Genomic DNA, 12,629 nt, shown 5'->3' with positions numbered 1-12,629 from the left:
CTAACATTAAATCATAGATTTTACAGCTTTCCACAAGTTACCTTCTCCCATTGGAATATAGCAATAATTGCTATCTCTCATATGCTGCAAACTTAAAAGCCTTTTTATTTTCTTTTCCAAGTTCACTAATTATTCTAAATCTGACAATAGGAGTGACTCTACTTAAAATTTTAAAATTGGAATTTTTTGCTATTGAATTTTGCCTCAGTATATTTTTAAGAAAAATTTGTCAGTGGAGAATATTGAGGTTTTTTAACATAAAAATTACATGATTATACAGAGGATGGCAGCCAACACGGAACGGCCCTCCTGTGTGCCAGCATTTTCCAAGTTAAGTGTTTATGTTCATTACCTCATTTAATCCTCACAGCAGTGCTTTCAGTTTAAAGATCCTCATTTTTCCTAGAAATTGAGACAAAAAGATCAAGTGGTTTACCAAAGCCACACAGCCCTTACAGCTTGTAAGTCAGAACTGAAACTCAAGTGTATCTAACTTTGAAGCAGGGGCTTTTGGTCACTCCACCTGCCTCCCTATCCCCAACTACCTTTTGCTAACACCACCCATTGTTATATTTCAGCTGAAACAACTTTAAGAGAATTTCAAAGGCAATATGAAAAAATGGAGTTTGGAGTATTCCCAGTGGAGGCAACACACTCGTCAATTGATGAAGAAGGTAAAGAAACATATTGCTGATGTTATTGACCAAATCATTCCTAATATAAATGGATTAGCTGATAAAGTATATTACTCTTTCATTGCAGGGTACATTCAAGGCTCCCAGAGAGACAGAGGCAGCTCTTTAGTGGACACTGAAGAAGCCAAAACAAAGTCAGAAAATGTCCTCCATGATCAAGCTGCTAAAGTTGATAAAGATGGTAACAAAGTGAATTGCTAATCCCACGTTTGTGGATCTCATTTTCATTTGTTTCATTTTTGATTATGTTTATATTTATGCTAAAAATTACCCCCAAAATTGGAAACTTCAGGAGGAAAAAAGCTAAATTTTTCCTTGTGGATTTAACCTGAACAACTATAGGACAGAAGTCAATTTACTAGAATAAAGAAGAAAACATATAAATGGGGAGTCAGATACAATTAGAGCCCAAAGAAAAATGTTTGAATGTTTCCAATGTTATACAATCATTATCATATCATAAATTCTTTTTTATTTTTATTTTTTTATTATACTTTAAGTTCTAGGGTACATGTGCACAACATGCAGGTTTGTTACATATGTATACATGTGCCATGTTGGTGTGCTGCACCCATTAACTCGTCATTTACATTAGGTATATCTCCTAATGCTATCCCTCCCCAGACCCCACCCCACAACAGGCCCTGGTGTGTAATGTTCCACTTCCTGTGTCCAAGTGTTCTCATTGTTCAATTCCCACCTAAGAGTGAGAACATGCAGTGTTTGGTTTTTTTGTCCTTGCGATAGTTTGCTGAGAATGATGGTTTCCAGCTTCGTCCATGTCCCTACAAATGACATGAACTCATCTTTTTTTAATTGCTGCATAGTATTTCGTGGTGTATATGTGCCACATTTTCTTAATCCAGTCTATCATTGATGGACATTTGGATTGGTTCCTAGTCTTTGCTATTGTGAATAGTGCTGCAATAAACATACGTGTGCATGTGTCTTTATAGCAGCATGATTTATAATCGTTGGGATGCTCTGTCTCACCACTCCTATTCAACATAAATTCTTTTTTAAAAGCTCTCTACTTTAACGTATTAGAATCAGAGCATCTTAAGGCCACAATTTTAGCTGTGAAATTTTATCATTTACCCATTGTGCTATTTATCCTTATAAAATTTTTCTATTCATATTTGAACATAAAAGCATATAGTACTACATTATATAACATTATATAATAATTATATGTAATATAATATTACAGAATAGCTATAATGTAAACTGTTTTTACATTTTTTACTTATAATTTACCATTTAATTATATTACTTCATTGGGAAATATTTTAACCCTCATTATAAGTTACTGCACAATTTCTCTAGAATTCCTGGGGATTTCTAGGAATTACTAAATTAACAAATATGAAGCTATAGACAGAGTCAAATTGCTTTGCATAAAATTGTTCCAAATTAGGTTTCCCCAGTAATATTCAAAATACATGTCATTGTTTCCTCAGTATTTTCTTTTTTTTTCACTGATAAAACCAATATACTTGTAACTTGCGTAACATTTCATACCTTTTTTTCAAGCACTGCACGATAATTAATTTGCATCAGGTTTTCCAAATTAGAAAAGCTTCACTTATAGAACTTCTTTCCAGTGGGAGTTTTCACATGACTTTTCAAGTAAATGTTAAAACTGAAAACATTCTTGCAGTTTCTAAACTATTAGAGTTTTAATCCTGTGTACGTTCTTGTATTTACAAGGTCCAGCTAGCTACAGTGTGCATTTTCATATGTCCTTGAGTGGGTGTGAGAGAAATGAAACATTCCCACATTCTGGACATTCATAGGGTTTTTCTCAGGAATGAGCTGATGTCTTCAAATGGAACTAACACAACTGAAGGCCTTACCACAAATTTAAATTCAAAAGGCTTTTCTCCATTCTGAGTCCTCCCAAATCTTCAAAAACGGGAAAATCTGAAGGCTTGACCACATTTCCTACATTCTTAAGGTTACTCTGCAGTGTGAGCTCTTTCATGTTTATGAGGGAATGGGAAAGAGTAAATGTTTTACCACATTTCTTACATTCAAGGGGCTTTATTTATTTATTTATTTATTTATTTTGAGATGGAGTCTCACTCTGTCGCCAGGCTGGAGTGCAGTGGCACAATCTCAGCTCACTGCAAGCTCCGCCTCCTGGGTTCAAGTGATTCTCCTGCCTCAGCCTCCCGAGTAGCTGGCGTGAGCCACCACGCCTGGCATTATTTTATTTTTTGTAGAGACAGAGTTTCACCATGTTGCCCAGGTTGTTTCACATTGTTTTAATCCAGGCTGGTTATGAACTCCTGGGCTCAAGCAATACACACACCTTGGCCTCCCAAAGTGCTGGGATTATAGGCTGAGTCACTATACCCAGCCTCTATATCATGACTTCTTTCATGGCAAGTAAGGTGACTGGAACGAATGTTAGGCTTTACCGCATCTCTTACATTCATAAGGTTTTTCTCCAGTATGAATTTTTTCATGGAGGTGAAGGGAACCCAGGCGACTGAAGGCTTGGTCACATTGTTTATACATTCATAGAGTTTCTCTCCAGTATGAGTACTTCTATGGTTACAAAGGGAACTCAAACAACTAAAGGCTTTGCCACATTGTTTACATTCATAGGGTCTCTCTCCAGTATGAATGCTTCCATGGTAATGAAGGGAAGTGGAAGAGCTGAAGGCTTTATCTAGGGTTTTTCTCCAGTGTGAGTCCTTTCATGCATCTTAAAAAAACAAGAAAATCTGAATGTTTTCCCACATTCCTCACATTCGTAGGGTTTCTCTCCAGTGTGAGTTCATTCATGTATTAGACAAGAACCAGAAACAGTGAATGCTTTACCACATTGTTTACACTTATAGGATTTTTCTCCTGTGTGCGTTCTCTGATGTCTTTCAACTGAATTGAGAAAATAAAAAGCTTTCCCTCATATCGTACATTTATAACTGGATTTCCACTGTGCATTATCATGTGTCTTCTAACACCTGGAACAGAAACGGAGAGTTTCCCACACTGTTCGCATTTATATTGCTTCTCTCCATATGGTTTGTATCCTGAGTGAGCTAGGATGTGCCTATTAAGGAGGGAATGACATACAAAGACTTTTCCACAAATACTGCATTCCCATTGTTTTAATCCGGTAGAAATGTTCTCATTCAGATCAAGATTTGGAATTTGGCTGACAACTTGTCCATACTTGCTACCTTCTTTGCTTTCACACAGTCTCTGTACCATATGATTTCTACAGAAGCCAGGTTCCTAGAGGTTTCCTGCATCACTTCTCTGTAGAGATTCTTCTGAGAAGAATCTAGCAAAGCCCATTCCTCCTGGGTAAAGTTCACAGCCACATCCTCAAAAGCCATGGAGTCCATTCCTCGGCTTCCCGGGTGTCCTGGCGTCAGCTAGGGATGTCCCAATACCCGCAGGTCACAGGGTGGCAGAGGCTGCTGCAGGGCCACCTGGGCCTCCCAGAGCCAAGAAGTAGCAGCAGAGACTAACAGGAAGAGCCTACTGTGGCGAAGGCGAGACAAAGCGCCTGCCAGCCAGATCCCGGAAACTTCCTCAGTATTTTCTGTTGTTTTAATTTTTGCTTCAGAAATTTATATTAATATTTGTTAACCATTTATATTTCTTCTTTTTTGAGGTGACTATTTTTGTCTTTTGCCCATTTTTCTAAATGGTTATATCAATTATATAGTCTCTGTATAAACTTTCTATATTAGTCTCTTATTTTTCATATATTTTACAAATTGAGTGGTTTGTCTTCTAAGTCAGCTTGCTGTTTTTGAAGTAAAGGTATTTTTCACATTTTTGCAGTCAAATCATTATTTTCTCTTTGTTGCTTTCTTCCTTCACTTTTAGGCTTGAACAGTCTTCCTCTCAATCAGACGTTTATATATATATATAAAATGTCTGAGAGGATAGATTGATTATTATTATATATAAATGTCTAAGTGAGAGAATTGATTATATCATATATAATTATATAAATTTTCAATTTATAATATATAATATATATGATATAAATGAGAGACATTTTTATATATGAATAATTGAGAGGACATATATAAATAATAGCTTTACATATGTATATTTGTATAAATTTTATATAAATATATATTTGTATAAGTTTATATATATAAACTTATATTGTGTTTTTTTATTCAGTTTTAAAGTGCATCTATAATTTATTTTGTTAAATAATATAGAGCTGATTTTTTTAGTTTCTCCTACTAATTCAGACAGATGTGCTTGCCTGCTGTTTATTTAAAGCCTAGTAAGAATTGAATGGGGCACTGTCAGAAACTCGTGTATGGCACTCCTCCTCCCTTAACACACAGTCTTCACAAAAGAAGGACCCCACCCCCTATACATTAAATTTTTGACCGTCAGGTGGCAACTGACAGCCTCATCTTTGCTGCTGTGGAGTTCCCAACTCCAATCCACAAAGAAAGCCCCACCCCGAGACTGTCTGCTCCCTCTTTGGGGGAGGCAGTCCAGGTTAGAAGCAGGCAGCAGTACCTCTATCCACTGCTGGAAGGATGCCAATATTGCCAGTATCCATGAGTAAAAAGTCATTCTTCTGCCCCATGTCTCTGAAGTAAGCACAGCCTTGACCTCCAGGAGTCAAGAGGATGTTAGTTGCCTCAGGAAGGGCACTGTTGATTGTTTCTTTCTGTTTAGATCCATTGGCATTATAATAAACTGAAATTACTCCTGGTTTTGTTAAAGGTTATTACCTTCATTATCTGCTGCTAGATATATTGACCCATTTAAATGTTATGGTTGTTATTTTAATTAAAAATTGGGAATGTGAGTCCTGGTTCCCTAGGCTTATATTACAATCTTCTTTGGGAGTCACCTGCTTTTTTTTTTTTAATACCTTTCTTTAGGAATTCACAATGTTTTATTCACAGATGGAAAAGAATCTGGTGAAACATCCACATTTAAAAGGCATTCTCAAGATGCTGGTCAAGATGTAAAGTTGTATTCAGATACAGGTAAATTAATATTTGGATAATTTGATTCTTTTATATTGTGGTTCTAAAAAAAACACAAGTAGTTCCCTCAGAATTTAGAAGAAGAAATGTGTGATTTTTTTAAAAAATGAAAGCATGATTAACACCCAAGTACTCTATTTTAATGGTTACTCTATTATGAAAAGCTGGACATGCAAGAACATTGAAAAACTAATACATGATATGTTGTTTTGGTGAAAAAGAATATTGGGAAGACAGGCAGTCTATCTTTCTGCTCTGCCATCCCTGGCACACAGCTACTATAATAAGCCACAAGATGGCTGCTGGAGCTCCAGCCATGACATCAGTGTACCGAGCAGGAACACTGGAAAGGAAAAGGCAAAGGAAAGCAAAGGACAAAAACTGGCAGTTAGCTGAGTCAGCCAAGTGTGAGGAGCACATGTGCAGGCAAGTGCACACACACACACACACACGTGCGCACACACAAACTCTGCTTGCCTCTTATTGGCTGTCCATGCTATAAGGGAAGTTGAGAGATGTAGTTTTTCAGCTGGGCACATTGCTAGCCTTGACAAAATGAGGGTTGCTGTATGAAGGAAGAGGCGAATGGATATTGGGTGGACAATTAGCGGCTTCTAGCACATTTCGCATCTTTGCCTGGCTGTTTCTGCTTCATTATGTACCCACTCCCATGGGCACAGTAAGATCATGGGTTCTTGACTTTTCTGCTCTGGCTTTCAGGAACTGTGAGTCTTTTGATCCCTGAGAATACTTTCAGACAGGGAGGGCAGCAGGCAACTGCTTTTGAAGGCCCTTTGGGATTTTTTGGGTTGGGATCAGTCTGGCTCCCACTAGAGACCCTGACAGATGGAACCCTGAGGCAGAGGCTCAGAAGCTTGACTGCAAATGCAGAATTCAAGGAGTCAGGTGAAACTGCCAAACTCCTATCTCATTAGAGTAGCAGATGAACAAAGATTTACATCACGATGCAGCCTGAGAGCCAACGCAGCCAGGCAAGGACACACTTCAGCACCAAAGAGGACAAGAATCAAGTGTAACACTTGAAACACCAGCCTATGCCACCTTTTCTCCATCCCCTCCAACTTGCCTACCTCTTGTCCCCTTACTGTCCCTTGTAGTCTCGTACTAGTAACTGGAAGTATTCATCTTGTTTTTTGACTCATTCCCTAGCTGCTTGTGTTTTCACTTGACTCCTGGAATCCTCTGGCCCCTACATTTCTTCCCCGGTTTTGACTCCTGCCAGACATGACTTTATTCCTGCCTCTCACTTTCATTCTGCTGCACTGGCTTTAGGTCACTTCTCTGAGAGTTTGTGGTGCTGTGATTCCTGACTTAACATTTCCTCTCCAGAGTCTTATTTCTCCCTCCTTCCAACATGTGCTGCAGTGACACAAAAATAATACTTTCTTGGGTCAGATATTATCAATCATGTTTTATTGCAAGTAGTATTGTCCACTAACATTATTAATGGCATTAATTTATCAGCTTATTTTACTTTAGCCCCAACAGAAGACTCGATAGAAGAGGTAACTGCAGATCATCCACAGGTTGTGTCCATGATTGAGGAGACTATAAAAATGTCACAGGATATGAACTTTGAACAGCCATATGAAAAATATGCTGAAATCTTACAGGAAGTCCTTGGAGAGGTAAAAAACCTAGCCGGGTAATTCTTATCTGTGACTTAACTATTACTGAGAAAATGTTAATCTAGTATGTGTATAATTATTTTAGAGTCTTATGGTGTTGAAATTTGTGGCCTTCAAATTCATGTACATTGTATAGTCAGCATTGTTAAGTGCGAAGTACCCCAGTGAACAACTACTGATGCTCTTTGGTAAATTTTCAATTATAAACAAAATTATGTACTATAACTTTATGCTTTGAAATTAATTATTCATTAAATTTTATTGTCTTTGATTCAGTTCAGTTAAAAGATGATGCATATTGGTACTAGGTACCAAAGTTGTATGTTTCATCTATGAACTGATTAATTATAAGCCAAGACAAATTTTGCTCCATCCATGGTTAATTGGTTTCATCCAACCAACTTGAACATGCGTTCATAGGGGAGATGAGTGGACACACATGTGCTGTTCCAGTCTAAAGGGGAAAAAAATCCTCAAATGCTATCTATCAATGGCAGGTCAGAAGGCCCATTGTTTGTTTATAAAGAACAGGATATTCATGTGGGTCTGTTTTGTACAAAGATCTTAAGTAAACATTCAGAGCAAAATCAAAAGCAGAACTAATCTTTTCAGCCCTTGATGAACTTCTGTATATCTCTGTGATTTAGCTTAAAATTACTATGTGAAGAAAATACATATGATGTTAGAGTATTGAACCTTTTTGTAACACATTGGGTGGTTTCCTCAAGCCCCAGGCTCTACCAGCCTCTCTGACTCTCAGATTCCCATGGCTCCCTTTGAGCTTCCCATACAGACCTTTCAAAGTTTTCTGCATGTCTGTCTTCTGGTTGTTCTATCATCCATTTAGTCCTTCAGAAATATTATGAGTACCTACTATCTGCCCCATACTGTGTTAGATACCAGGAATCTGAAGATGGATTAAACACAGCCCTTTCCTTTAAGGAGCTATCCATCAGGTGGGGAAGACTGAACAGACATGTAAACCAATAGCTAAGTTATCATGTGCTAGAGGCAAATAGATGTGTATGAGGTGTAGGAATTCCATGAAGGTCAGAGCCATCATCTCTGTCTGGGAGGTAAGAGAAACCATCGCAGAGGAGATCTGCAAGTGAGGGACATGTTTGGGAGTGTGGAATTACCATATTTGCTCTTGAGTGAAATTTTTCTCCATTCTCTTCAGAGTTTATTCTGGAGGATATAAATCCACAAGGAGTCCTACACTTCTGATACAGGAATATTTATAGTATTAGATGGTAAACTGTAGCTCTGGGACCGTTTAAATCATATGAGATTTTAACTCCCAAGCTCATATCAGGTTGTCATTTCTCAAAAGACCAGAGACCTGTGGAGGAGACAGTTTTACTCATCATCAGTTCTATGATCTTTATGATTAGAAGAACTATTTTTCATAAGCAGCTAGAGATATGCTCCTTTGAGATGGGCCTGTACAAGTCATATGCCCATGTTGTTTTGGGGTTTTGGAGGTTTTGTTTTTATTTTTTAAATTGGATTGTCTCTTTTTTGATTCATGTTTTGTTTATGTATTCTGAGTATGATTCTTTGTTGGATATTTTGCAGTTATCTTTACAAATATCTTCTGTCTTGAATAATAGGAGTTAATTTTATTGAAATCAAATTTATTAATTTTTTCTTTCACAGTTAGTGCTTTTCATGTTCTGTTTCAGAAATATTTGCCTACCCAAAGTCAGGAAGATATTCTCCTAGGTTTTCTTCTGGAAACCTTGCTTTATCTTTCATATTTGGATCTACGGTCCATTTGAAACTAATTTTTGTGTATCAAAAACAATATTCAAATGGACAATATACATATAAAAAGGTACTTAACATCACTAATCATTTACCACAATGTGGTCAAGTTGTATTTTTTTTCAAGATGGATAACTAGTTGCTCTAGCACCGCTTATTGAAAAGACCATCCTTTCTCCACTATCATGTATCAAGTGGCAATATATATGTAGTCCCTTTATAGACTCTTTGTTCTTTTTTTTTTTTTTTTTAATTTATTTATTATTATTGTACTTTAAGTTGTAGGGTACATGTGCATAACGTGCAGGTTTGTTACATATGTATACTTGTGCCATGTTGGTGTGCTGCACCCATCAACTCATCATTTACATCAGGTATAACTCCCAATGCAATCCCTCCCCCCTCCCCCCTCCCCATGATAGGCCCCAGTGTGTTATGTTCCCCTTCCTGAGTCCAGGTGATCTCATTGTTCAGTTCCCACCTATGAGTGAGAACATGCGGTGTTTGGTTTTCTGTTCTTGTGATAGTTTGCTAAGAATGATGGTTTCCAGCTGCATCCATGTCCCTACAAAGGACACAAACTCATCCTTTTTGATGGCTGCATAGTATTCCATGGTGTATATGTGCCACATTTTCTTAATCCAATCTGTCACTGATGGACATTTGGGTTGATTCCAAGTCTTTGCTATTGTGAATAGTGCTGCAATAAACATACGTGTGCATGTGTCTTTATAGCAGCATAATTTATAATCCTTTGGGTATATACCCAGTAATGGGATGGCTGGGTCATATGGTACATCTAGTTCTAGATCCTTGAGGAATCGCCATACTGTTTTCCATAATGGTTGAACTAGTTTACAATCCCACCAACAGTGTAAAAGTGTTCCTATTTCTCCACATCCTCTCCAGCACCTGTTGTTTCCTGACTTTTTAATGATCGCCATTCTAACTGGTGTGAGATGGTATCTCATTTTGGTTTTGATTTGCATTTCTCTGATGGCCAGTGATGATGAGCATTTTTTCATGTGTCTGTTGGCTGTATGAATGTCTTCTTTTGAGAAATGTCTGTTCATATCCTTTGCCCACTTTTTGATGGGGTTGTTTGTTTTTTTCTTGTAAATTTGTTTGAGTTCTTTGTAGGTTCTGGATATTAGCCCTTTGTCAGATGAGTAGATTGCAAAAATTTTCTCCCATTCTGTAGGTTGCCTGTTCACTCTGATGGTAGTTTCTTTTGCTGTGCAGAAGCTCTTTAATTTAATGAGATCCCATTTGTCAATTTTGGCTTTTGCTGCCGTTGCTTTTGGTGTTTTAGACATGAAGTCTTTGCCCATGCCTATGTCCTGAATGGTACTACCTAGGTTTTCCTCTAGGATTTTTATGGTATTAGGTCTAACATTTAAGTCTCTAATCCATCTTGAATTAATTTTCGTATAAGGAGTAAGGAAAGGATCCAGTTTCAGCTTTCTACTTATGGCTAGCCAATTTTCCCAGCACCATTTATTAAATAGGGAATCCTTTCCCCATTTCTTGTTTCTCTCAGGTTTGTCAAAGATCAGATGGCTGTAGATGTGTGGTATTATTTCTGAGGACTCTGTTCTGTTCCATTGGTCTATATCTCTGTTTTGGTACCAGTACCATGCTGTTTTGGTTACTGTAGCCTTGTAGTATAGTTTGAAGTCAGGTAGCGTGATGCCTCCAGCTTTGTTCTTTTGACTTAGGATTGTCTTGGGGATGCGGGCTCTTTTTTGGTTCCATATGAACTTTAAAGCAGTTTTTTCCAATTCTGTGAAGAAACTCATTGGTAGCTTGATGGGGATGGCATTGAATCTATAAATTACCTTGGGCAGTATGGCCATTTTCACGATATTGATTCTTCCTATCCATGAGCATGGTATGTTCTTCCATTTGTTTGTGTCCTCTTTTATTTCACTGAGCAGTGGTTTGTAGTTCTCCTTGAAGAGGTCTTTTACATCCCTTGTAAGTTGGATTCCTAGGTATTTTATTCTCTTTGAAGCAATTGTGAATGGAAGTTCATTCCTGATTTGGCTCTCTGTTTGTCTGTTACTGGTGTATAAGAATGCTTGTGATTTTTGCACATTAATTTTGTATCCTGAGACTTTGCTGAAGTTGCTTATCAGCTTAAGGAGATTTTGGGCTGAGACAATGGGGTTTTCTAAATATACAATCATGTCATCTGCAAACAGGGACAGTTTGACTTCTTCTTTTCCTAACTGAATACCCTTGATTTCTTTCTCTTGCCTAATTGCCCTAGCCAGAACTTCCAACACTATGTTGAATAGGAGTGGTGAGAGAGGGCATCCCTGTCTTGTGCCAGTTTTCAAAGGGAATTTTTCCAGTTTTTGCCCATTCAGTATGATATTGGCTGTGGGTTTGTCATAAATAGCTGTTATTATTTTGAGGTACATTCCATCAATACCGAATTTATTGAGCGTTTTTAGCATGAAGGGCTGTTGAATTTTGTCAAAAGCCTTTTCTGCATCTATTGAGATAATCATGTGGTTCTTGTCTTTGGTTCTGTTTATATGCTGGATTATGTTTATTGATTTGCGAATGTTGAACCAGCCTTGCATCCCAGGGATGAAGCCCACTTGATCATGGTGGATAAGCTTTTTGATGTGTTGCTGAATCCGGTTTGCCAGTATTTTATTGAGGATTTTTGCATCGATGTTCATCAGGGATATTGGTCTAAAATTCTCTTTTTTTGTTGTGTCTCTGCCAGGCTTTGGTATCAGGATGATGTTGGCCTCATAAAATGAGTTAGGGAGGATTCCCTCTTTTTCTATTGATTGGAATAGTTTCAGAAGGAATGGTACCAACTCCTCCTTGTACCTCTGGTAGAATTCAGCTGTGAATCCATCTGGTCCTGGACTTTTTTTGGTTGGTAGGCTATTAATTATTGACTCAATTTCAGAGCCTGCTATTGGTCTATTCAGGGATTCAACTTCTTCCTGGTTTAGTCTTGGAAGAGTGTAAGTGTCCAGGAAATTATCCATTTCTTCTAGATTTTCCAGTTTATTTGCGTAGAGGTGTTTATAGTATTCTCTGATGGTAGTTTGTATTTCTGTGGGGTCGGTGGTGATATCCCCTTTATCATTTTTAATTGCGTCGATTTGATTCTTCTCTCTTTTCTTCTTTATTAGTCTTGCTAGTGGTCTGTCGATTTTGTTGATCTTTTCAAAAAACCAACTCCTGGATTCATTGATTTTTTGGAGCGTTTTTTGTGTCTCTATCTCCTTCAGTTCTGCTCTGATCTTAGTTATTTCTAGCCTTCTGCTAGCTTTCGAATGTGTTTGCTCTTGCTTCTCTAGTTCTTTTAATTGTGATGTTAGAGTGTCAATTTTAGATCTTTCCTGCTTTCTCTTGTGGGCATTTAGTGCTATAAATTTCCCTCTACACACTGCTTTAAATGTGTCCCAGAGATTCTGGTATGTTGTATCTTTGTTCTCATTGGTTTCAAAGAACATCTTTATTTCTGCCTTCATTTCGTTATGTACCCAGTAGTCATTCAG

At 37.6% G+C, this 12,629-nt stretch overlaps 1 protein-coding gene across 9 annotated transcripts in view; it reads left to right on the top strand.

Moving 5' to 3' along the window:
• Positions 1 to 12,629, top strand: part of LOC105492058 (adenylate kinase 9) — a 189,032-nt gene that overhangs the window by 76,224 nt on the left and 100,179 nt on the right. For all 9 annotated transcript variants that reach the window (XR_003020488.2, XM_071096284.1, XM_071096283.1 and 6 more), the window contains 4 exons: positions 579 to 674; positions 763 to 876; positions 5,600 to 5,683; positions 7,184 to 7,332. Coding sequence is in view for 8 of the 9 variants with exons in the window: in XM_071096284.1 (XP_070952385.1) it covers positions 579 to 674; positions 763 to 876; positions 5,600 to 5,683; positions 7,184 to 7,332 (443 nt within the window). In the remaining variant the exon portion in view is untranslated. The remainder of the gene's footprint in view (positions 1 to 578; positions 675 to 762; positions 877 to 5,599; positions 5,684 to 7,183; positions 7,333 to 12,629) is intronic.

This window comes from Macaca nemestrina, chromosome 5 (genome assembly GCF_043159975.1).
Source record: "Macaca nemestrina isolate mMacNem1 chromosome 5, mMacNem.hap1, whole genome shotgun sequence".
Lineage (NCBI taxonomy): Eukaryota > Metazoa > Chordata > Mammalia > Primates > Cercopithecidae > Macaca > Macaca nemestrina.
Note: the sequence above shows the minus strand (reverse complement) of the source record. Positions and strands in the feature narration are given on the sequence as shown.